General features: G+C 35.3%; 3 protein-coding genes and 1 long non-coding RNA gene across 5 annotated transcripts; 2 read left to right on the top strand and 2 right to left on the bottom strand.

Annotated features, from left to right (window-relative positions):
- The first annotated feature begins 75 nt into the window (after positions 1 to 75).
- rnf207b (ring finger protein 207b) lies at positions 76 to 9,079 on the top strand. 2 transcript variants are annotated; one of them, XM_026241747.1, is made up of 18 exons: positions 76 to 230; positions 1,413 to 1,603; positions 2,855 to 2,987; positions 4,422 to 4,566; positions 4,665 to 4,746; positions 4,834 to 4,909; positions 5,018 to 5,143; positions 5,294 to 5,340; positions 5,969 to 6,041; positions 6,124 to 6,192; positions 6,306 to 6,374; positions 6,448 to 6,569; positions 6,650 to 6,827; positions 7,012 to 7,197; positions 7,279 to 7,330; positions 7,427 to 7,544; positions 8,010 to 8,102; positions 8,204 to 9,079. In XM_026241747.1, the coding sequence occupies exons 2-18, from the start codon at positions 1,413 to 1,415 to the stop codon at positions 8,346 to 8,348; spliced, it is 1,905 nt and encodes a 634-aa protein (XP_026097532.1). In that variant the 5' UTR covers positions 76 to 230; the 3' UTR covers positions 8,349 to 9,079. The 2 variants fall into 2 exon arrangements, with proteins under 2 accessions (XP_026097532.1, XP_026097533.1); XM_026241748.1 differs by lacking the exon at positions 76 to 230 and adding an exon at positions 1,960 to 2,319 and having other exon boundaries at positions 1,468 to 1,603.
- A 112-nt stretch (positions 9,080 to 9,191) lies between these two features.
- Positions 9,192 to 11,894, bottom strand: LOC113068872 (protein-S-isoprenylcysteine O-methyltransferase-like). The gene is made up of 5 exons (XM_026241749.1): positions 11,636 to 11,894; positions 11,240 to 11,328; positions 10,945 to 11,114; positions 10,527 to 10,744; positions 9,192 to 9,951 (listed from the first exon to the last, which is right to left on the bottom strand). The coding sequence occupies exons 1-5, from the start codon at positions 11,852 to 11,854 to the stop codon at positions 9,769 to 9,771; spliced, it is 879 nt and encodes a 292-aa protein (XP_026097534.1). The 5' UTR covers positions 11,855 to 11,894; the 3' UTR covers positions 9,192 to 9,768.
- A 664-nt stretch (positions 11,895 to 12,558) lies between these two features.
- On the top strand, positions 12,559 to 13,963 carry LOC113068869 (uncharacterized). Its single transcript, XR_003279624.1, has 2 exons — positions 12,559 to 13,349; positions 13,849 to 13,963. It is a non-coding gene; the product is annotated as an uncharacterized LOC113068869 (long non-coding RNA).
- A 1,389-nt stretch (positions 13,964 to 15,352) lies between these two features.
- LOC113068830 (draxin-B-like) lies at positions 15,353 to 17,796 on the bottom strand. Its single transcript, XM_026241683.1, has 5 exons — positions 17,790 to 17,796; positions 17,361 to 17,475; positions 16,907 to 16,999; positions 16,274 to 16,363; positions 15,353 to 16,189 (listed from the first exon to the last, which is right to left on the bottom strand). The coding sequence occupies exons 2-5, from the start codon at positions 17,431 to 17,433 to the stop codon at positions 16,077 to 16,079; spliced, it is 369 nt and encodes a 122-aa protein (XP_026097468.1). The 5' UTR covers positions 17,434 to 17,475; positions 17,790 to 17,796; the 3' UTR covers positions 15,353 to 16,076.
- Positions 17,797 to 25,320: the final 7,524 nt, after the last annotated feature.

Raw genomic sequence — 25,320 nt, 5'->3', positions numbered from 1 at the left:
GTTTAAGCAAGGTATGTGTGATTTATTTTTAGCTACCTGGGCTCTGCTTCTGACAGACAATGGCATCTGGTTTGTGTTGTATAATCAGGGAATGAGTATTCTGGCCCCTACAGATGATCACCCATACAGCAGATACAGGAGTGTCCATTGGTTGTTTGTTGTTGAAGTCATTCTGCATCTAGAAACCCTCAGAGAACCTTCACACAGCAGAAGCGCTCGGACGGCACAAGGTATTCATATATTCATTATATGTTAATTAAATATGTACATTTACTCTTTCTGTATCTTTTAGGTTGTATCTATTGTTGCTTCGGAGCGTAGGGCCTCATTCAGAGTCTTGTTTCTGGTTTATAGCTTCAATAATGACTACTGACCTTGGATCTCAAATAACTTTTTAAAGCTGCAGTCCGTAAATTATTTTTTGGTTTACAAATTTTCAATCAAATCAAATCAATATTTGAGCAAGTACATAACAAGCCAGTGTCACATTGGTTAGCTTATAATAATGTTTTGTCATTTGAGTGGTACAAGTAGGAATTTGCGGGAAATTCTAGCATGCTGCCGCATCATTACTTCACGTCTGTAGGCTATCGCATGTGAGGATCCTGCAGGTGGCGGACCGTTTATAGCCTTTTCTCACAGATATTGTTATAGCCTTTTTGATAGCGGATTGTAATCCAGAAAGGACTATGTGTTTAGGAAACACAAATGAATGGAATTAAATTATTTTCCAGTTTGTGCTTCTGATTACAGATAGCCTGGGATTACACAAGATTTGTATTTTAAAGAAAACCAGTTCGAAGGGAGCATAATTAGCTTTTTGGATTAAAGTAACTTCTTGATTTGAAATTCAAATGGTCTACAGATTTTAAAATCTACAGTCTAATACACACTACAGGCAATGCTGATGTTGTTAACATTAATAAAGTATAACAATAAAGATAATTTACATTGTTTGATGTGATATAAGCTAACCGATCGTTAGATTGAATCACTATTGGTAGCGCAATTTATTGTAATGCTTTTTCCCTCAGTTGGTCAGAACAAAACGTGGCCGACTTGTTACTTGTTCAGTTGACAATATACGGTGAAAATTCTTAATTGGGTCATATATTACAAGACGTAGGCTAGAATCTGTGATTGCGAAGTACAGTAAATATTCACACCAGTGCGGTGACTGAATGCTACACGTACTTCTCAAAACAGATTCATCCGCCGCTGGAGCTGCACCGGCGCACAACCCACCCAAGGAAGATAATTCTGTAATCAGCTGTAATTGCAGGTTTCCAAACAGAGAGGGCGACAAAGAGCCAAATGTACAGACTGCAGCTTTAAGTATATTTTCTGATTCGATGAAATGTGTTCTCACATAAACTATATCAGAGTATCTGAAGGTCTTATTATATTTTCAGATGTCTGGAGAGATCTTTTCCTCTCTGGATAATCTCTATGACCTCGACAGTGCCAACTGCCATCCTCTGGTGTGCCATTTGTGCCAAGAACAGTACGAGCATCCATGTTTACTGGACTGTTACCATACGTTCTGTGCTAGCTGCCTCCGTGGAAGGGCCATAGACAGCCGACTGACTTGCCCTCTCTGTCGGTAAGAATTGACTTGATTTAATCCTTGATCACCTTATTCTGACAATTCACAAAAAATACAAAAATAAATATGCATTATTATCAATGCATTAAGCATAATTATACAAATTAATAGGGAATTGTAACTTTTTATATCACAATTTTGACTTATAATAAAAAGTAAATAATAAAAACTCTTTGAAATATAAATTCAGATTTTATATCTAACAATTATTTTTCTTTTTTCTAGCAATTCTGTGAAAAAGTCAGAATTGTTATATGTTAAATCAAAAAGTTGCTATTACTTCATTCCATGGTGGAAATGGGCGTTCATAATCATGGCGTGTGCATTTGAAAAATCTAACATTGTATTTATAGATCTAAATGGTCAAACAACATTGCCTGGTCAACTGTATGGTGCCAGGGGCATTTGTAGGAGAGATTACCTTCAACAGCTGCAACGTAAACCATGCCTTTGTGTTGGACTTAATCGAAAGTCTCTGGGTAGATTCTGCCAAGGCCACTGTGGTATCAAACAATAAACCTAACACTATCTGACACTTGAAATTGGATACATGAGTCCTGGGCTGGCTACAGTTAGAGATGGCTGAAATGCCTGTGTGCTCACCCTTCTGCTTCCATATAGTAAGCCTAGCACAAGCTTAATCACACACTGTAGATCTTGCACCTATAAAAAATGGAAAAAAGTTGGTGGTCTTTGTAAAGCAGCATGTTAGAGTAAGTATGAATTTGTTTTTCACTGGTTGAGTGTTGATTTAAAGGCTACTGCAAACTTCTTAGTATTTGTGTTGAATTGTGAGTGTTGCAGCATGAGTGTTATATTATGGCATTATGATTGCATGTATTATGTATTTGTCACTGTTATGCATTAGCAATGCAATGTAGAGTATAGGACAATATATCATTGTTTAAATCACATTTTGTCAAATACATTGTGGATGCTTCTCATGAAAGTGAATTCACATGGAACCTTTGAACTATTAAGCTTAGAAATATTAAAATATATATTTTATTTTATTTTTTGCTGGGAATTAACGTTTATTTGAGTAGACAGACTCATGTTTGTGTCTATTTTTGACTCTGTGGGGGTTTATCAGTCTGTTATATCTCAGAATTCAAAAGAGAGCTATTTGTGTCCTTGTTGCTATGAGGGAGAGATAACCTCGTCAATGCCAGATGTATGACTAAGACATTATCAGGCAATGGCTCAAAAGTTCTGCACAGGCACACAAACCTGTCTGTTTCGTTTTAGGCATCAGTCCGTTGTGAAAGGAATAAATGCACTCCCCCCAGAGGATCGACTCCTGAAGTTCTTGGTGGACAGTTCAGCAGACAGTGAGGAAACCGTGCAGTGTGCTAACTGTGATTTGGAGTGCAAGAAACAGGTCTCATTTTCACCATCACCACACTCAAACAAGCACTTCATAAAGACTTCATAAAACATATATTGTGATGTACTGAGTGAAACTAGTGAAATGTAGGGTGGGGATTTTATTCATGGGTTGATTGGATGGAGGCAGGTCTAAATGTTAGTTGATATAGTAATAATATGATATTTTGAAAAAAAAATGCAATTTCATAAATTCAGTATTTAGATTACACACTCTTAAAAATGCTGGGTTGTTTCAACCAATTTTTGGGTCAAATATGGACTAACTAAATTGTTGGGTTAAAATTTTTATTTGAAAACCTAACCAAAATTTAGCCCAACAGTTGGGTTAGTCCATATATGACCCAAAGTTGGGATGAAAGAACCCAGCATTTTTAGAGTGTAGAGGTTGTTTATTATGGGAACAGTTTGGCTAAATTTAGCATTGTGTCACTTGCACTCTGCAGTGAATGTGTGCCATCAGAATAAGAGTCCAAACAAAAGTATTATAATAATTCATGCAACTTTAGATGATCAGTTAATGTCTTATGTAGTGAAAAACAGTTTTTAATAAACAGATCCGTCATTCAACCGTCAGTTCTTGCTAAAGTTCCAGTCCATGATTCATTACTACACTTCATCCAGGTTAAAAGTCCATCCCCTGTTGTCCTCTCACATTAAAATCCACTCACATATTTGTTTAGAACTGCTTTGGACTGTTTTCGCTTTCAGTGCTTGATCTGTGCATAGTTCTCGCATGATTCAGACAAGTCAACTTTATCATTGGAGAAAGTAAAAATATTACAGAGGGGCTCGCATTTTAGAAGCAACGTTTTGGAGTTAAAAACATATAAATGATGAATTTGTTTATTACAAACATACAGACTTTTCACTTTACAAGACATAAATTGATGGACTAGAGTCGTGCCAACTATTTGTGGATTATTGTGTTTTTATCAGCTGTTTGGACTATTTCTCCAAATCATTTCAGATGAATAAGCAAATTCATTTACATCTTTGATGGCCTGAGGATAAGTACATTTCAAGCAAATATTCTTGTTTGGATGAACCATTCCTTAAAGATCTTTTCTTCCCTAATGTGATGTACGTCTGAGTGAAAAGGATTAAACAACACATTGTCATATGAATAACCAGTCAGTAACTACTTTAACTCACTAAAAAGATTAGAGTCATTCAAAGAATCATTAGAATAATTTGTTCAGGATGTAAACAGCGGTTACATTGTACCTTTCTGTTTCATTACAAGAATTGGTTGAGAATCAGACTAAAGCAGTCGAGCTGTAGATTCATTAGTAGATTCAGTGTTTGTGGAATGAAATTGGGCACAGTGTTTAATTATGTTGCACTTCTGAATGTCATTATTTTTATTTTTAAAAAAAGATTAGGTTTTGTCTGGTTACGCATTTGAATCTTCTGTCACAAACCCCAGGATGTGGATGCAATGTATTATTGCAACACTTGTTGCCAGCCACTGTGTCGAGACTGCAGGGAAACCACCCACAAAGCCAAGATGTTTTCCTGCCACGAGATTGTCTCCTTGGCAAAGCGCACCAAAGAAGCCCACAAAAAATGTGGTGTGTGTTATGAAGTTTCCCCAGCAAAATATAAATTAATACAGTTAATTTTGTCAATAACAAGTCTTGAGATTCATGCAATTTCTGTCTGATTGCAGCCCTCCATGAGGAACTCTACATCATGTTTTCCACGGAGAAAAAGTCCATGCTCTGCATCAACTGCTTCAGAGACATGCAAGTGTGAGTTATAAACTTAACTGACAGAGTACATAATTACCCTAAAACTCATATGATTTCAAAATCATCTGGGTTTATCTAAATCCATAGGGAGAACAGAGCACACTGCATTGATATTGAGACAGCATATATACAAGGCTGTGAAAAATTGGACCAAGCCGTCTTAGTGAGTTTCTCTCACATCCTTTTCATCAAACAGAAATGTGTTCTTTCACCTGTATCTGTATTGTGTGGAGCTGTGAAGCACCTATTGAAGTCTTTTCCCTCTCCTCAGGCTGTTAAAGAGCTTCAGACGTCAGCGCGGGAAGCCATTATTCTGCTCAAAGCCATGATTGGAGAGGTCAGGGCCAATGTGGATGAAGAAGAGAGTGCCATCTGCACTCTGTTCAATAATATGCAGGTGTCATGCACAATTACATGACTTCTTCACCCTGGCTACTCTTATATGATTTGGATTTTTTTTTTCTCATTTTATATTTTTTGAAAGGGTGAAATTTATATGAAATGAGTAATAATAAAATTGGTGATTCACATTTATTTCTTTCCTCAGGAAAGACTAGCAGAAAGGAAAAAGATTCTACTCAAAGCAGCACGAAGGTAAATAAAATATATATTACTTTAAAAAAAAGACATACTACATTAAAGTCTGTTACTTGACATTAAAAGCACTAACTGTACCATGATGCTATTTGTCAGAAAAAAAAATCGATCACAAATGTATTATAGAGGAGGGAAATATTAAATATTAATTATTAGAGATGCACAATATACCATATGAGTTATCAGCTGATATTATAGTAATTTGAGGTGTCAGTATCTATATTGGAATATTTTAATATAATATTTTGTAACATGGTTTTTAAATATCAAAAATTTAATATCTGCCATTTATCAACCATAACATAATTATTGTTGTTTTAATTTCAATGCATCACTATTATAGCTTATATACTGTATATATATATATATATATATATATATATATATATATATATATATATATATATATATATATATATATATATATATATATATATGTGTGTGTGTGTGTGTGTGTGTGTGTGTGTGTGTGTGTGTGTGTACAATATTGTTGTTTGAGATATAATTGATATATATAATAATATAAGAACAATACATGTAATCTAAGTCAACACACAAACTGAACCAAAGATTTTAAGGAACACTTATTGGAACACTAATCCTCTTTTGTGCTTTTATTTTCTAGTCAGCATGAGGAGAAGGAGAGAGCCTTCAAAGAGCAGTTATCTCATCTTGCAGCTCTCCTGCCAACTCTTCAGGTAAGTGCATTTTCTTCATGCATCTTAATATTTTTACATATTCTTCTTGCTTTCAGACATGTTTCCATTGAATTCTCTCCAGGTTCACCTTGTCACATGTTCTGCCTTCCTAAGCTCAGCAAATAAGTTTGAGTTCTTAGACATGGGATATGTGAGTACAAACAAATAAAATATTTGTATTAAATAATATATTTAAAAATAAAATCGATTTCAGGACATGGTACCAACAATAAGAATTAGAATTGATATTTTTACCTCACACAGCAATTAATGGAGAGACTTAAGAAGATTGTGAAACTACCACACAGGCTGAGACCATCACAGAGCAGTAAGGTTAGTTTACCAAATTCAAATACGTTAAATGAGTCAATGCATAAGTTATATCTGCAGTAATCTATCTCCACAGATAAACACAGAGTATCGCTCCGAGTTCGCTCGCTGCCTGGAGCCGCTCTTGCTGTTGGGGCAGCGGCGTTCAGTGTCCACTGCAGGGAGTGTGGCTTTAGGTCTGGGAAACGCCAGTGGACTGTGAGTCTGTTTAATCAAGCAAACTAAATATGCTTATTCAAAAAAGAAACATATTAAATCTTTTTAATATCTTCCTGCAGGATGCAATCATCTCTGTCAGTGCAGTGTCACTCTCCATCCATAAGCGACTTGTCACTGTGCTCCTCGGTGGTGCACAGGCCGACCTCACACCGTTATATCAGCACCAAGGTCCTGCTGGCGGAGGGCGGAGAGACGCCTTTTATGGAGCACTGCTGCAACTATGAGAACAGCTACAGGGTAAGAGTTTCTTATGCATTCATGGTTCAGTCCATGATATTTAATTTTTAGCCATTTTCCGGGCTAATATTCTTACAAAGAGGAAATTACAGGAAAATAAAATTTATTGTATTATATTATGTCCAACCACTACACGCATATAGAGAAAATTAAGCAATACTGTTCTGCATGTCTGTTAAACTAGACTTTGCAGACAGAAATCCAGAAGCTCAAAGACCAGGTGCAGGAGATCCACAGAGACCTGACCAAGCACCACTCACTTACCAAACCTGACACCATGAATGAGATTCTGGAGAGGTCTGTTCAGGTGGACAGACAGATCTCAGCAGAGTACTCCTCAGTCGAGCTCATGCGGGCCATGTTCGAGGAGGTGAGATGCCAATACTTAACAATACTGACAGTAGGAGGAGGTAAAAAAGAGATGTCATTGTGCAATTAAATTTGTTCTTAGATTTGGGAGGAGACGTTACAGAGGGTGGCAAATGAACAGGAGATATATGAAGGTAAGTAAGTATATAAATGCTTAAGATTTATCTGCTCACTGCAATTATAGCAATTAGTTACCATGTTTAGTGATTTTTGTTGGTCTTCATTTTTAGCACAACTTCATGACCTGCTTCAGTTAAAACAGGAGAACTCCTATTTGACCACTATTTCAAGACAAATAGGCCCCTACATTCACTCCATAGCAAAAGTGAAAGAGCGACTGGAGCCCAGGTACTGGACAATGCTTATAGAGTAACATCAATTATATATAAACACATTACTGTTCAAAAGTTTGGTATCTGGTATCTCTTATTATCATGATTCATTTGATCAAAAAATTAAATAGTAAATGTGAATGTGGTTAATAGTAAGAAGTAAAATAGTACTATTGTGAAATATTACTACAATTTAAAATAACTGTTTTCCATTTCAGTATATTTTAAATGGGGATTTATTCCTGTGTTGGCAAAACTGAATTAACTGAAGGATATTAAATTAGAAAACGGTTATTTAAAATTGTAGTAATATTGCACAATATTAATGTTTTAATGTATTTTTGATCAAATAAATGCAGCAATGATGAACATAAATAATAATAATAATAAACGCATTTTGTCATTTGCCAAGCTGATTTTGGATTCACCCATACTCATATATATATATACACCCCAATTAGTCTGATTTGATCTTTAAAAGGCTGAAGGAGCCTAAAGAGCTCAAAGATGATCGCACAGAGATCATGCTGAAGCTGTATGAGGACAGTACCTCTACTGTGGACACACAGCCCAGGTGAGTTACCAGCAATTTCTCAAAGTATATAATGTAGACATAGACACACACAGTTATTAATTATAAAGCATTAATGGCCATTCCATGCTTCTCCAATACAGTAATGAGCTGTCCTGTAACACTGGGGACAACTGGACTCTAAACAGCCTATCAGAAGAGAGCAATCCCAAGAACAAAGATTACTACAGGCCAAACAAGCAGAAGAACACCACTGATACAGCCAATCGCAAAGAGATACCAATGTGAAACCGCTCTTGTGAGCTGTCAGTTTAGCATCTACATATATAAATCTAATTTACGGAAGCTTGGAAGAGAGAAAAACTACTAGTTTACAGTGCTTGTATTTTAGAGATTCACAGCAAATAAACATCATAAACAGTGTTTATTTTAAAGGTTTGTTACATTTTGCTGAAGATGTTAATAATGTTAGCGGTACAGTTATCATACAAGAGGTAGGGTGGTCCTCTCCCATTAGCTTTTGCACAAGCCTAGTGCAACTCTTACATCATAAAAACCTATTGCATGTGTTCAAATGTCCATTATCTGTACGCATATATTATAGTGCTCGTCATTGGTTAAAAGTGCGCAAGAAATTCCTATTCTTCACCCAATGTCTATATAAGCTACATCATGCCAGGAGAAGAGTGGAGCCTTCCTCCCAGAAATGTAAAATCGGAAAGATTAAGACTTTGGATACAGCATAAACCTTCAGCGAGCATTCGGCCCTCTGATGTACCACCTTCGTAGAAACCGATTTTCTTGTTGTATTATCATGCAAGTGTGAAAGTGTGCAAGGAAAGTGACAAGACATGGATCTGGTAATGAGTGAGTGCGTGAAGACGAAAAGACACTAATGCATTTGAGATAGACGACAGGACATATGCATAAGTGGGGAACAAATAATCAAAAGAGGAATTAAGCCTGTAATTTATCACACCTTTATTTTTCTAATCATAATATTAAAATTGTCCAACAGCATTAACAAGTCACAGATATTCAGAGATTGTCAGGAATTAGTTTTAAAATGTGTATGCTCAAGTATCAGCTTTGGTTGATCTTTAAGACACGATAACTAATTTTTACACAAAACGGACAATGTCCAAATGGCCACTGCAGTTTATATATCTTAAGTCCAATTTAAAGCGTATCTGAATAAAAATACCTCAAGAGATTTAAAAATCTACTGGAAAAACTCTGGACGTTCAGAATTAGTAACAAACCAATGTCTTGAATCTTACTTCTAAGGTTTCTAACCACACCAGGGGATTTAAAAAAACAAGAAAGAAAATAAGGAACCAACGTATGAAATGACATGGTGCAAAGACTGTAAATATGAGGATACATGACATACGAGTAGCAGTAAAACAAAATGTAAGAACAGAAATGTGATGAAGCATAGGAGACAAGACAGATGCTGAAGAATGTGGTGTCTGTGTACTAGTATCTCTGATGGTGTTTGGTGGAAGCTCCACCCTGCTCAGAGCAGACCAATGTGTCTCAGAGCAGATCAGCTGGTCAGTTTTACTGTGCTGCCACCTCATATATCTGTGTCGCCCCCAAAGGGCACGACATGATGCCACCAGGCAACTAGCTCGCTCAGAGTGCCAGTCAGAGGTGTCCAGGTGTGCACTTTCAGGCTATTTCCTCCGTTCTATGCAGTACGGCTTTAGGAGTTGACCCTGATCCCTGAGATGAAGGGCAAGCCAGTGAAGACCTGCTTTTTGTACTCAATGTAGTCCTCTCCAAAGAAATGGATGAGCGAGATCTCCTCTTCCTCAATACGCTCTCGAAAGAAGCGCCAGCTGGCGATTGTATATCCCAGTAGACATATTGGGTTGCACAGCATTATCTGGAGAAAAGGATAAGCAAAAAAAAAAAAAAAAAAGGTTCAAAACAAAAACATTTAAGACAAAACATATCTTTTAGACTCTGCCAGTCAAAGTTTGGAATAATTATGATTATTGTGTCTTATGCTCACCAAGCATGTATTTATTTGATAAAAAAGGGGATTTTATCAGGAGGGGCACATTACATTAAATTTATCAAACATAACAGGAAAGAAATGCAGTTCTACTGAACTTACTACTCAATCGAGGAATACTGAAAAAAAATTTCAACATTTTCAACACAGATGACAAGCACCACATCAGTCATACTCTAATATTACCAGACTGTGATATTAGAGTATAAATATCATGTGACTGAAGACTGGATTTATGGTTGCTATAAATAAAGCTTTGCCAGTATGGGAATAAATTACATTTTTAAATGTATTTAAATAAAAACAGTTATTTGAAGTCATAATATTTCAATATATAACTATTATTATACTAATAAAAAATATTATTTGTGAAGTTGCTTTAGAAAAATGTGTACTGTGAAATACTAGAAATATAAGTTCAAATTAGATAATGGTTAAAGTACCTGAGTGCCAATGCTCCAGTAGAACCAGCCCACATAGGAAGGATGTCTGAAGAGAGCGTAAACTCCAGTGGTGACCAGCACGTGGCTCTGGGCCTTCTCATTCTGCACTATGTGGTTAAAGTTGGATCCTGCTGTCAACATGGCAGCTTTGCGCAAACCCTCCCCACAGAGAACCATCACCAGACCCACCAGACAGAGCCAGTTCATCTGCTTCATCTCTGGGGGAAATGAGACAAACTGAAATTCAGTTATACTGGAAAATTTTCAATAATGAGAAGAAAAAAAAAGTGTTGAAAAATAATAATAATTCTCTAAACTTTAGAATAATTTCACTTCAATCACTATATTACTATGCATCAGGTTTAACAAAGCAAAATCAAACTCTGGCTGTGAATCACTGGCCAAGATCGTATCAAACCTGGAATAAGGAGCTTTTCCACAGTGAACTCTATCCAGGAGGAAACCGCTGCTACTGTGTACTCAACACTGTGGTTGAGCAGGAATGAGTCTAGAGACAGACTGCGTGGGTTGATCATGGCAGTAACCAGGTACTCAGAGTAGTGAAAAAACGACAGCGAACACATATACCTAGTGAAACAAGACATTATTTATCAAGACAAAATTCATTCCCTTCGAAGACCATTCAGAATTATGTTCAGTCCTTATGTATGTTAAATGTGTAGACTTAACCCATTTCACAAAAGTTGAATTACCAGCCAAAGTGTGTCCATGTTGTATCTGCTAAACTTAAAATGAGACCACATCCAAAGGCAAATCCAAGAAAGCAGGCTCGAACAGCCACCTGATTAAGCAAAGGAGGAGGAAATTGTGAACCAGTTCCTGATTCTGCAAATACACATACAGTAAGCTGTCTTCCCGGGGAGCTTATTTATATTGACAGAGAAACCTATAGGAGATCCCATTGGAGAGCTAATGTAATAGGATTATACCTGCACACAAGTCATTACCAGTGAGAGACCTGTAGCCTTTTAAATCCAGATATCTTCGTCGTTTAAAACATGTAGGTTATATAGCACCACAGTGGTTCAAAGACACAGTAATTACATGTGTGCTCAATCTACAACACACACACTCTCTCGGAGTCTTACCTTGTATAAAGGTCCCTTGTATATGATTAGCAGGAAGCCATTGATAACTGTAATATACACCGCAATGGCTATTTTCCCGTTCACGTCCGTGAGGTAATCGAATATCCAGTCTATGTGAGCGCCGAATTTTACAAGCAAAGGTATTATGATGACGCCCAGTCCTGAGATAAAGCTAATAATACTTATCCTCCCTTCTAGCACCAACTTGCTGCCTGCCATGTTGAAAACAGCAAGATCTCGCGGAGAAATCTCGCGTGACTTCAGAGCTCACGCTGACTCGCTTACTTTGACATCTTTTTCACACTCTTTGAACTATAGTTAAAAATTAATTTATCCTGTTGTGCGATTTTAATTAGAAACGAGTAGGTATTCTGAAATCGTAAGGAATAATTTCATGCTTTCTAAAAACAAAATAATAATAGATATATATTCTTATGATTATAAAACTACTTTGTGGCTTTATAACAGATAATACATATTATAATAATATTACTATTTCATATATTTTTTCATTCATACAAATTGCTAAAACGTATACACGTTATTGTCTCCTTACCAAGAAATCAATTGTGCCAAGATGTTAGTTACTAAAATATTTACAAAATATTATAATTACACAATGCATTTTAACCTCTTGAACTCTGGCCACGCCCTAGGACCCACCGGTGGGTCCGCGGGGAGGTCATCATACTATTTTTAAAAAATCTATAAACTGTGAAGCACAAAACTAGTCATATATGGTATTTTTTGAAAGCGTAGAACCTCTGCTTTCTTGCAAGTCCCATGGTATTTGCATTAATTTTACATAAAAGAAAATAATAAGGTATAAATTCGTTCTTCCACAACCACCCCCCCCTTGAGAAAATCAGATGAATAATGTTCATATTTCATATTTGTAGCACACAAACTCACCAAACATGGACAAGTCACACATCAAATGAAAGCTCTCACTCTCAGGAATGTCACTGTGTACTTTATTTCACCGATCTTATACATTACAGTGACATAACAAATAATAATTTTCAAAAGAATCACGAAAACTGAAATTACTTATGTGAACAAGCAAACGTATGCGTCATATTTCTGCGCTGATAACTACATCTGTGCTCACATACTAGCCTAAAATCCTATATCAGCTTTTACATTAGGTTGTTTTCTTCAAAATGAGAGCATTCTCGTGTGTCTGTGAGCATGCATGGCTAAACGGCACTATAATATGTCTCAGATGCGCAGATCAAAACATGCAATGCAGCGTAAAACATGACCAGTATTTGTATTGACTCTCTTTGATTCCTTTCGACTTGCAATGACGTCATCACGCAGTGCGTCCTATGTCATGAAAGCTGACAGCCTCCCCTCTCCATAGACACATCGATCAAGCTTCTAGACCATTCAGAGCCCGAGTTGTTCCTTTCCAAAGTTGAGGAGGTGGGACTAAAGAAAACGCCGCAAACGGGCGCAGATGATTATTGATGAGTTGATCGGAAGTTGGTTTGTGATTTTGGATAGCGTTTTAGCGAATTATTGCGTGCTTTTATTACTGTTAGAGTTATATGTCTCTGAAAAAATGACTTCAAGAAAGTTTTTTGTTGGTGTGGAGGCGGCTTTGGAGGAGTTTGATCGGATGTCCGACACTGAAACTTGCAGCGAGGCTAGCTAGCTTTGACTCGGTCAGAGAAGCTGCTTACAAACTGGGAGAAGACCCTGATTTTGAGTAAGTATACGTTGTTTGTATCAAGCATTTGTAAGTTGCATGCTAATATTATTATTGCATTAATTTATTCATCGATTGCATTCATAAGTATATTGCCTTGTGCAGTTTATGTCTTTCTTGTATACGCGAATTGCATTCATCGGTTGCCTTCGTTAGTTGCATGCTAATTTGTTTTTGCATGAATTTATTTATCAATATTATATATACGTGTACTGCCTTGTGCATTTTTATATCTTATGCATATGTGAATTGCATTCATGTGTTCGTTACATATTTGAATTACACACACGCAACGAACACATGAATGCAATTCACATATACATAAGATATGCAAGGGTTGTTCTCATTTATTTATACATACTCATGGATTTGTGTATGTGTAATCAAATTATTTTCCTCTTTCTGTTACTTGCATATCTGGATTATTTTTGTGTATGTCATTTTAGCATGTATTTTGGGATTGCAGTGTAAATTTATACATTTTTGTTTTGTTTTGCAGTTGTAGCATCCAGTGGTGAAGAATGGGAGCCAGCAAGTCAGGATACTTATCTTGTGTGTGTGTGTGTGTGTGTGTGTGTGTGTGTGTGTGTGTAAAATAAAATGCAAGAACAGAACTTTGCCTTATTTTGCTTATTATATGACATGAGTTTTTTGAGGAAACTTGGAGACATAAGACATTCTGTCTCTTCAGGTAAAGCTACAGAGCTTGGAGACTCCAATGCCTCCTTTTGGTTAAATCTAAATAACTTTTGCTTAGAAGATGTTATCAACAAAATTATTTTTTTATCTTTTTACTGTCACCTAGTGGAATCAAAAGAAACTTTCTGCAGGGAAATAGACCTAACAGGTCCTAAATAACAGACTCCTAAATAAAAACTTACTTTAAAAAAATAATACAAATCTGACTTTGTTTCCGTGTTTATCACAATATAGTAAAAATACAAAAGACAAAATATGCAATATCTTGTGCTTGTGTTAAACTTCCGAGAGTTTTCTGTAAAATAAGATCATTTTTATAAATTTATTCCAAAGTATGTGGTTAGGGCTGTCTTTTAAGTTCAGCTATGCTGGTTTCAGTAATCAAAAATGGTGACTGTACACTTGGAGAGTCTAACGCCTCCTTTCGATTAAAGCTAAATAACTTTTGCTTAGAAGATGTTATCAAAAAAATTCTTTTTTCTCCTGTTTAATGCCACCTTGTAGAATCAAAAGAGATTTTCTGAAGTGACATAGACCAAACAAGTCCTAAATTACAGACTCTTAAATAAAAACTTAATTAAAAAAATTATAAAAATCTGACTTTTTGTTAGTGTTTATCACAGTAATGTAAACATATAAAGTACAAAATATGCAATATTTTACCCATGTTTTAAAATTCAGAGAGTTTTCTGTAAAATGAAACCATTTTTATGAATTTATTCCAAAGTATGTGGTTAGGGCTGTCTTTTAAGTTCAGGTATGCTTGCTGGTTTCAGTAATCAAAAATGGTGACTGTAAAAGTACACTTGGAGAGTCTAACGCCTCCTTTCTATTAAAGCTAAATAACTTTTGCTTAGAAGATGTTATCAAAAAAATTCTTTTTTCTCCTGTTTAATGCCACCTAGTGGAATCAAAAGAGATTGTCTAAAGCGACATAGACCAAACAAGTCCTAAATTACAGACTCTTAAATAAAAACTTAATAAAAAAAAATAATAAAAATATGACTTTTTGTCAGTGTTTATCACAGTATTGTAAACATATAAAATACAAAATATGCAATATTTTACCCATGTTTTAAAATTCAGAGAGTTTTCTGTCAAATGAGACCATTTGTATCAATTTATTCCAAAGTATGCGAGTAGGGCTCTCTTTTAAATTCTGGTATGCCTAATTCTGTAAAAAATTCAAAATATGCTGCAGAGCTGAAGAGGTTAATTAAAAGTATTTTTATCATGTAAATTTTTCAATTTACTAATAAAGCAATAAAATCAAAATGATGATTTACTCAAGGTGTGGGAAAAGATCCTGTTTTTAATCAGCAACCCATGTACACTTGATAAAATAAAGAATTAATTATTTATGTAATGGAATTTGGTGAATAACCCAAAACATACTAAAGCACAATATTTCTCCAATAATAACAACTGCATGGCTCTCAATGAGCATGATGAAGAGGATTATTGTAGCATAGCACAAGCAGTTGAAGAGTAATTCAGATTCGAGCTGAAAGGAAGATTTAATGGTTTAATAATGTGAGATGGATGGAGATCTCCCTTGTGTCCTTCTTTGTGTGTCCATTCCGAAACTGCTCGTCTGACTGGAAGCTGGGGCCCCGGCAGACGGTGCAGTTGCAACATTAAATAGACTGTCTTTGCATGCTCAAGTCAAGTTGATCTACTCAACACTCAACCATATGAACACAAAATGCAAACTACTTATGTCTTCATGCAATAACTTTCAATGAATACAATTATTTATTTATTTTCACAATGACAATCTTAATCTTAATATCACACATATACACACAGTAGCTCAATATTCATTCATTTGAATCAACTGGCCTTGCTGGTACAGTAACATGTTCTCCTGCAATTATCATCATCTGTCTTATTTTACAAATTTTGCTAAGAAAGCAATAATAGGATATACATGAACATTGACAAGGATGAATATAAAATGTTCCAACATAGTGGAAATATAATAGCATGCATTTGGAAAGGAAAATATGACAAATTCTCCTGCCTCATTTAAACCATAATGAACATGCCACGGTTTAAGCTTATACCCTCAGGATCAACACACTGTCCCTTTTTGCGTGTGATGCGGTAATGCCTGTGTAATTTAGCATAGCACCGAAGCCCTGTAAAAACAGGGAAGGAACATTTTATTTATGGTTACTTCTTTGTCAGCATGAGTAACAATTAGTCCCAAAACACTTGCTCACCTTCCTCACACATGCAGTTATCATAGCACTTGTTGTTGAAGCCGCGGTTGTGGAGCTCACATACATGTGTCCTGAGGTTGCAGCAGGACCCTGCAAGTTCATGAAAAAGAGGTTAAAATGGTGTCATCATTTATTTGACTTAATCAAATTACACTGAATTATACTACTTTTCAAAATGTTTGGGTTCGGTAATATTTGGAATGTTTTCTCTTACGCTCACCAAGGCTGAATTTACTTGAAAAACCAGTAATACTGTGGAATATTATAAAAATTTCTATTTGAATATATTTGAAAGGGTAATATATTCCTGTGGGCAAGGCTGAATTCTCAGCATCATTACTGCAGTTTTCAGTGCCACATGATCCTTCGGAAACCATTGTAATGTGATGAACTGGTGCTCAAGAAACATTATTTAATTAATAGAAAGTTAAAGAGAGCTGCATTTATTAGTAATGGAAATCTTTTGTATCATTATAAATGCCTTTACTGTCACTTTTGATAAGTTTAATATGTTCTTGCTGAATATAAGTATTATTAAAAATATTCTGAGTGGTACAATAGTACATTATAACTACAAAGAGAGCAGATACAATAAGGGGCTCATTATTGTATTCAAGCATGTGGTAAAGTCACCTGGCAGACAATCTAGGTGATGTTTGCAGCTCTTATCTGATGTAAGTGCCACAGGTTCAGTGCTGGGGCTTTTTGTGGCCTGTTTGTCAGAACCTGGATGGAAATAGAGCAGTTGTGTTCTGGGTATAGTGATTCACCAAAAACACCTCACAACAGACACCAAAAGTTAAAACATCTTCATAACAATTACTCCATTTCTTTTTTGAATATTAGAACATTTGTCACTTGGCTTTTTCATGCAGGGACTAATGATTTATGTGGAAAAAAATGTTCCTAATATTCCTAAATGGTTCATCCCTGTGGTCCCACATGTAAAGCAATACACATTATTCTGATAAACGATATAGCATATATTGCAAAACATGCACAAGTCACCACTTCAAACTCAAGACACTTTAAAACTGAAACTCCCAACATTAAAAGTAGGAGCAATATGTCTGAAATATTGATCTACCGCGCTTCTTAGAAAATAGCTTTTTGGGAGGATGCCTCATATCTTCATAATCAGTCCAGTCAAAGAATGCCATGTCGAAAGTGGGCGTCACATCTCCACCTAAATAACTTCTGACCTGAGGTACAAAACAACATATTCAGTATTCATGTCACTATATGAAGTGTTGAAATTACACTTTTTCATGTGACTGTAAATCACTTTAATTGCTAATCCCAAATTATGGTGGTATGCCTTATACCTTTTAAGTCAATGAACAAGAAATTGTTTCATGTGTGGATTTAATTGATGGCATGAACCCATTATCACTCATAGTGTAGGTCACTGGGATTCAACTTTATTAAGCCTGTTTCTAGACACTGATAGATGAGAAGCTAAGATATTTTTTTAATCAGTGTGATTAAAAAGACTGAACAGCAAGATGATGGTTACCTGTGGTTTTCTGTGGCTTCAGCCCCCCTAAACTTATGCCCAGCCCCCCTAAAAATTATTTGATTAATTAATTAGTGATCGCTTCAGTCCCCTTTAAAAACTCATTTGAGACGGTGGCAAGCTGCATCAAGTTCCGGCTCCTCCCCTTATCTGAGTCTGCATGGATTCAGCGCGTTTTTCAATCCACAGGGGCGCCGAGCAGAGCGAACATCAGAGAGTACAAGGTGTGTGTGCGTGTGTGTGTGTGTGCGTGTGTGTGTGTGTGCGTGTGTGCGTGTGTGTGTGTGTGTGTGTGTGTGTGTGTGTGTGTGTGTGTGTGTGTGTGTGTGTGTGTGTGTGTGTGTGTGTGTGTGCGTGTGGTGTGTGTGTTCTCGCATCCAATACCAGTACGTCTTCGCTGCGTTCACTTTCAGCCTTTATCACAGTGTGACAGATGTTTTTTCTTCCAACAAAAATGAAGCGATTAACACCCATGAAAACATACTTTAGAAAACGATCATGATTTATTTCAATTTACTTTTTGAAATTGAAAACATATTATTGTGTATTTCGGCATTACATTATGCAGCCATGCAAAATAAATTATTAACGACACACATCATTGTCTGAAAGCACTAAATGGCACAGAGAGAGAAACATCATGTGGAGATATTTTGTTTTCTATTATTTAACATAATTTTGTATTAAGTAATAATTAATCATTAGTGTATCATGATACATATATTAGAGTAAGAGTAAAGGGATCTGTGTTTTTTTTTTTAAGTAATTGATTTATAGAAGTGGCAAATTGATAATGATGTTATTTTTAATAAATATAAATAAATATAGAACAGATTAAACATATTGCCAATAGACAATTACATTAATACATGTTTTGTCTATATTGTTAATGAATATTAGCTGGTTAGTTAAATGATTTGAAATGAAATAAATGTTCAGGGGCTGACTTGATGTATAACCAACCGTATTGTTGATTATAAAGGCTAAAAAGCTAAAAATTAATAATAATAAAAATAAAATATAATAATTTATATTTCATTGTAGATGGATATACAACATTTTTTTTGTCGTGCGGGAGTAGGTCTGCAAATGAGCAACAGTCAGGTGAGAATAGAACAGACAGCCTCACACACAAAATACCACTGTGTTACCAAGATTCATTGCAGTCATTGAACCCATATGTTGTTTTAATTTTCTGCCAATTTCCACGTACATTTCATAAGAAAAAGCAGTGGTATCATCAAAGGATAAACATGAATGTCCTAATACTGAATCAGGAAGCCTTTATTGTAAAAAAAAAAAAAAAAAAAAAATCTACATTCCCAATTCAAAATTTTCCAGTGACTGGTCACATGTAAGAAACTGTATTAGTTTTTTTTTACAGTGTTAAATATGGCTCAGTCAGTACTCCTACTCCCATATATGAAATACAGGGAATACAATGGAATAGTGGATTGCAATAAGGTTAGTAGTATACAACCCTACCCTAATAGTAAAATAATATTTTTTAATCATACCCTTATTGGGGGCTGAGCCCCCCTAAAATCAAAATCTTAGAATCGCCCCTGATATTCAAACAGACATGTAAGCTCATTCGCTCTAACTGTAATTTTTCTAAGCATCTTAAAGAGAACAGATCCAAGCCAAGGGATTTTTATCCTCAGAAAATGGATTTACACTGAGCAGATGAGTGTGACTTATTAAACAAGCAAATTTATCTTTCATGTACTGACAGACTACTTGTGACAAATCCAGCATTTCCCAAATGCTGCAATTTACAAAAGCGGCAAAACTTGGAAATTTAACCGAGAGCTTATGATTTGGACGCTACAGATAAAGCCTGAGGATGTTAAAAGATTTACTGGGAAATGCTTCAGTTTAGTTGAACTTTTTTCAGATACTGGTATAAAATCATCATATATGTCACCACAGTTTTTTTGAGAACATTACAAATTTCAGGAAGCATTTAAAACACTTCAGGAAAGTATATTTTAAACATTTGTTCACATCTAGGCTAACCAACATACCATTAAAAGAAAATGCAATCATTTGAAATTTGTCGCAATAACACATTTCTCTTTGAAGCACAGCATAATCTACCAAAAAAATAAACAGATAATAAGTGTCTCTCTGTTTCCTGTGCATTTAATTATTCCAGTTGCATATGCCGCTGATAATGTTATCTTTATTCATTTCAATGCTGCTCAGGAGCATAAAAATATCAAAGCTTCACCCCTTTCTCTCATTAGTCTGTGTAAACAATGACATGATTTATTCAGTGGGAAATTTGGGCTTGTTCTTCCTTATACAGAGACTCCACTTTTCCTACTTACAAGTATTACACAAATATCCACTTTAGAAACAAATGTAATAGCCTATGCCTATCATATAATACTTTGGCAATAAATACATTTCAGAAATTTCTGAGGTAATACCGTTAACATAATGACATAGACTACTTGATGCATCTATAGCTACAATCCTGAATTAACATCTATGACTGAACATTTAGTTTTAATACAGCTGTACTGTTTACCTATTCCTCATAAAACAGCTCAGTAATGACTAAAGAACAATAACAAACATTCAAGAGGAAAGAATAAGGAAAATTATCACCTGTTCTCCGGTGTGTGATTCGTTCTCTCTACTACGGTTGCAGTCAGTCCACAAAGAGCGCGCGCTGTGTGTGTGTGTGTGTGTGTGTGTGAGCTGAGGAGGACAGAGTCTCGAGCTCTCACTGAAGACTGCGAGTCTCGTGCGTCGCCTAACCTCAATAACTGAACAAAAGAAGCGCTCTCAGTCTCATCTCATCACACTGACTTAACCTAGTTTTTAACGGTTTAGGTTTTAGGAAATGTGATGGCGATTGTTTAATACTGTTACTCAGTGAAATGTGTTAGCCTAGCCAATATTAAATGTAGGCAGCTATATATTAAGCATCTAATTGTGTGATTTTGACTATGTGTGTTTGCAATGTTCAGTTATCAATATCCTTAATCAGTTATCATTCAAAATGTAGTAACAGTTTTCATAGCCTATATTAAAAGCATATAGTTTTCAATTGGGTTAAGCTATAGCTATAAACATTTATTTGAGTTAAATTATTATTTTCTATCCTAACCGTTATTATTTTACTTGTAGAGTATGAAACATCTGCTAAGAGACAATCAACAATATCAAAATCGAACCTGTTAAAATGATTTTTATATCATATTATTATTAATCCGTGATTCAGTCCTATATTAATGCTATTTTTCCTTTCTCTTCCAGCCCTTTGTATCTCATTTACTGGTTATATTTTCGTTAATCCATGTATTAAAATCATAGACTGTATAAAGAGCCTACTGCGCTTCTTCAGGGCCATTTTTATCAACTAATTTAAGTCGCGAGATGGCGCTATTTTACCTTGTATATGTGACAAGAGCGAGACCGCTGAGTAGGTTAATACATTAAAGTATTGCAGCAGGTGTGTGGAAATATTTAATTTAGCTGCTGCGATAAGAAAGCATTTTAAAACATTTAGTACCGCAACAGACTAACTACAATCAGGCATTAAAAAAGCAGTGTACCCTATGCCTAATAATTAATTGTAATTAGCACCTAACGTTATATAGCTGACAATTAATTATAGTAACGCGGAAAGTGCATAATGTGGACAGTTCTACGTCTAACGTCTAAATTGTAGCATACTGATCTAAGAAATTTTAAAATGCATTGTCTTGGCCACGAAAATGTTTTATTTTCTGTATAGGTTAATTATGTCAAATAATGTCAGTGTGCAGCCATGCACTGAACTACATTACCCCTTCATTCTTGTGTGATTATACTGGGAGGGGTTCATTCCCAGTACATCTCCCAGGGGGTTTATCATATAAAGAAACCAGGTCAGAAGCCCAGAGAGTCATTAGTGGTTGACAGTAGTAGTGTGGAGGTGGAGGTTTTGGGCTCCAGTGGAACAGCAGTTAAATTAGCTGCTCACATCTCCAGGGGAACGCACGTGTGCTGCCCCTAAGATGGAGGCAATAAATCTAAATGTAAATGTCTATGGAGCATACAATGTGTATTAGAACCATGTCTATGTTTGAAAATAGCCTACAACTTCCAGTGGATCTATATTATGTTTTAATTCATTTTACACACACAGAAATGTTTAAGACTTAAAAATCTCAGCTCCCAACCACTGACTAGAACATGGAAGTAACTTTTACTGTAACTTTTGATTACACTTCCTCTGTATTTTTTTCTTGTTTTCTAGAGCAAATGTCCAAATGTATTTGAGAAAGCTAAAAGACATGAGGTAAGAAGTCTAGTTTTCTGTTAAATTTATTTAAGAGAGAGAGAGGGAAAGTGTGTGTGTGAGAGAGAGAGAGAGAGAGAGAGATTAAAACAAGAACAATCTGTCACTGGGATCTGAAAAATCTTAATCAAAATGTAATATTTAATTAAAAGGGGAAAACCCATGGACAGATATTTATTCTTGTTTTAAGCATAAACTCATTTCATTTATTTTTTTTTACTTTGCATCTCAAGTAAATTAATCTAAACCTTTAATGCAATGATTTTATGAATTCAATACCTTCTAATGACGTTAATTAATTTGTAGTCTTGTTTTTCTACCTTGTTACTGAATTCACACAGCATGACTTGACAACAACTAAACTTGAATAAGATATTATTATTCAGTAAAGGTAAAAAGGATGCAAATAATACACATGAATACGGATTTTTATTAAAAAAGATTTTTATTTTCATTCAAAAAAGAAATTTGAATATTCTGAAGTAATCAAGACTAACATAATCTTTTGCATAAACAACAGCATACAAGTCATTCCTTTTCTATTAAGGAATATAGTTTTAAATTTAAGTTTAAAATTCAACATATGCTTAATGTTAAATTCTGAATATGTTTTTTCAGTTACACTTTATCTTAAGGTGTCCTTGTTACAGTGTAATTATACATTTAAGTACTGCATTTAAGAAATATTAATTAACTACATGTACTTGAGTTAGAATTAGTGTTTGGCTTAGGGTTACTTGCATGTAATTATGCATAATTAAGTGTCATTATAAAACAAGAACATTTTAAAATAAAGTGTAACCGTTTTTTCTTTGTATATTGCATCACAGCAATTACCTACAATTGTTGATCTTTCAACAAATCCCAACATAAGATCCTTTTCTGGACCAATAAAAAAAATCCCCTCTCGGCAGCATTAATTTCTGTTCATTTTTCATTTAGTCTTGACAAAAGTCTTTTCTTCATTAATATGCTGCTGGAAATTTTAAGTTCAAAGGGAGAGTTCAGTTCATCACTTCTTTCAACAGACCAAGAATTGCAAATGCATTTCTTTTTCTTCCAAGGCACTGCTTCTTGTCACTGAAAACACAGAGGAGCCACTTCTTCTGCTGGGTCTGGGAATAAGCGAAGTGTGTTCCTCGAATACTTGGAGTATCCATTGTGGAAGAGCAAGATTTTCTTTGGGGTGAAGAAAGAGACCGTTTTCCCCCAAAGGTCAGTGGGAGAAACACCATTGTGCAGCCGCTGCTCCAGAGCACCCAGAATCTGCTCTACACCATCTGAGCACTTCCTCTCCAGTTTCATAATTTTACACCTAAAAGACAAGAAAACATTTACATGAGTTTCATTCAGTTCAGAAGCTTGACGTTAACTGCAACAATAACTTAATTGCATGACAGTTTGTTAATTTACGTTTTCTGCAGATCTCTCATGGTGAAGGACTGGGTCGTTCCTCAGTGTGCAGTATCGAGAAGTGATATGCATTGACTTTTCTTTTCCCCTTGGGTTGAATTTATATGCAGCCTCACTGAATTTAATGAGATGTAAGTTCTCACACTTTTTAACCAATCAGGAAACTGCAGTATGACAATAGTGCAAGAGAGGATTGTTTAAATAAATAATGCCAAGGCCCTAAACACCAAATGAGCAGGTGGGTTTTATATTGTATGTCAGTCAAGGACTGAGACATTGCTAAAAGAGTAACAGAGAGCACGTGAATTAGCATTGACCTCATTCATGCTGTCAGCCGATAATATGTGTGGGAATGTGCCCTCAAACATCTGTCCAGAAACACTACAAGAAAGCAAAACTCAGCAAAAGTTGAAGGCAAAGAGATTAAATGTTTAGACAGTTAACATCAAATATTTACTTAATTCATTAATTTAGTTGTAGTCATTCATTTTATATTTTGTTAGCTCTAAAACAAGTGAAACTCAACATAAAAGTTGATAACAGTATTTATTTTATAATTTCTTTTTTATTTATTCCTATTTTATTTATTAATTATGTATACAGTCAGCAAGTGGATCAAAAAAGTTAATCAAAGTTGTCCTATAAGACAAGAACACATTTTGGTTTTAGGACAAATTTGACAAAATGTTTTTATCCATGTCAAATGTAAACTACTATACCTAAACTTAGTGTATATTTCCATTTATTAAATATACAGTAGTGGATTATTTTGCTCATAGTTCTAAAACAAGCATAACTCAACATAAAAAGTGATTATAAACATGATAATGTGTAGACATTCAACATCAATCAATTTTTTTATTTGATTTATTTTCAATACTTTTTATTTGAATTGATTACTTTAAAAAATCTTAATTATTTTCAATACAATGTATTAGAATTTATTACATTAAACATTTATTTATTTATATATTTATAATTGTTTAATATGTATATATATTAAATAAATATTTATTAAGTATGCGATAATGGGTTATTCTGCTCTTCAAGTTGATACAATCCTGATGCATATAACAATTTTATTCACTTGCAAATTTTTATTTTCACATTTTAATAAATGGATAAAACCATGATACATTTTTATCATTTAATCTAAGAATAGGGCTAGGGAATATTAGGGCTAGGGCTGGGACGCTGTGGTTTAAGGGAGGTAATTGAATGATGCCTCCAGATGGTGAGCCTGGCTGCCTGAGAGGTGCTGTGAGAACAGAACAGTGAGTGCTGGGAAGTGCGAGGCAGGGTCATTCTGACATTGTGCAATGGGCCACGCTTCTTTTATCAGTGGGATGATTGTCAGTGAATAAGTGTGGGAAGCCGTGCCGCTCAAGGGCTCCCAGGTTCCCACTGGGTGGAGTGTGTGACTGAGAGACGCCAGCAGACAGCAGGCCAGACAGCTGGAAGAGTCTTAAGTGTGTGTGGGGAGAGTGTGCCAAGAGAGAAGTGTGCCGCCCAGACCTCATAGAGCTGAGAGGAAAAGAGCCTCCACACACTTCAGACATTGTACTTTAGTTTAACATGGCATAAACCTGAAAAACACAAAATAAAAAAATATTTTTTTTTTATATGAAACATTTCATAATCATACCTAGAATGATAAATAAATAATTGATATATGTGGCAGAGTTCCTTTCCTTTGAATAATTTGCAAAACATACTGTATATACCTTAAGGCTCATGTCTAACTCCCAAGAGACCATGGGACAATTTTGTTCCTTGTGCAAAGAACACAATAAACTGTGCTTTAAAGACCGAAGCAACTTG

This window comes from Carassius auratus, unplaced genomic scaffold (assembly GCF_003368295.1).
Source record: "Carassius auratus strain Wakin unplaced genomic scaffold, ASM336829v1 scaf_tig00000254, whole genome shotgun sequence".
Lineage (NCBI taxonomy): Eukaryota > Metazoa > Chordata > Actinopteri > Cypriniformes > Cyprinidae > Carassius > Carassius auratus.
Note: the sequence above shows the minus strand (reverse complement) of the source record. Positions and strands in the feature narration are given on the sequence as shown.

Coding starts and splice junctions, on each gene's coding strand:
- rnf207b (XM_026241747.1), top strand. CDS start 1,413: ATGTCTGGAGAGATCTTTTCCTCTCTGGATAATCTCTATGACCTCGAC. Junction 4,910..5,017: donor AATTGGACCAAGCCGTCTTA/GTGAGTTTCTCT, acceptor CCCTCTCCTCAG/GCTGTTAAAGAGCTTCAGAC. Junction 6,042..6,123: donor CTCTCCTGCCAACTCTTCAG/GTAAGTGCATTT, acceptor AATTCTCTCCAG/GTTCACCTTGTCACATGTTC.
- LOC113068872 (XM_026241749.1), bottom strand. CDS start 11,854: ATGGCAGGCAGCAAGTTGGTGCTAGAAGGGAGGATAAGTATTATTAGC. Junction 11,115..11,239: donor ACATGGACACACTTTGGCTG/GTAATTCAACTT, acceptor TTGTTTCACTAG/GTATATGTGTTCGCTGTCGT. Junction 10,745..10,944: donor GGAAAAGCTCCTTATTCCAG/GTTTGATACGAT, acceptor CATTTCCCCCAG/AGATGAAGCAGATGAACTGG.
- LOC113068830 (XM_026241683.1), bottom strand. CDS start 17,433: ATGGCATTCTTTGACTGGACTGATTATGAAGATATGAGGCATCCTCCC. Junction 17,000..17,360: donor GCTATTTTCTAAGAAGCGCG/GTAGATCAATAT, acceptor ATTTCCATCCAG/GTTCTGACAAACAGGCCACA. Junction 16,190..16,273: donor TAACTGCATGTGTGAGGAAG/GTGAGCAAGTGT, acceptor CTGTTTTTACAG/GGCTTCGGTGCTATGCTAAA.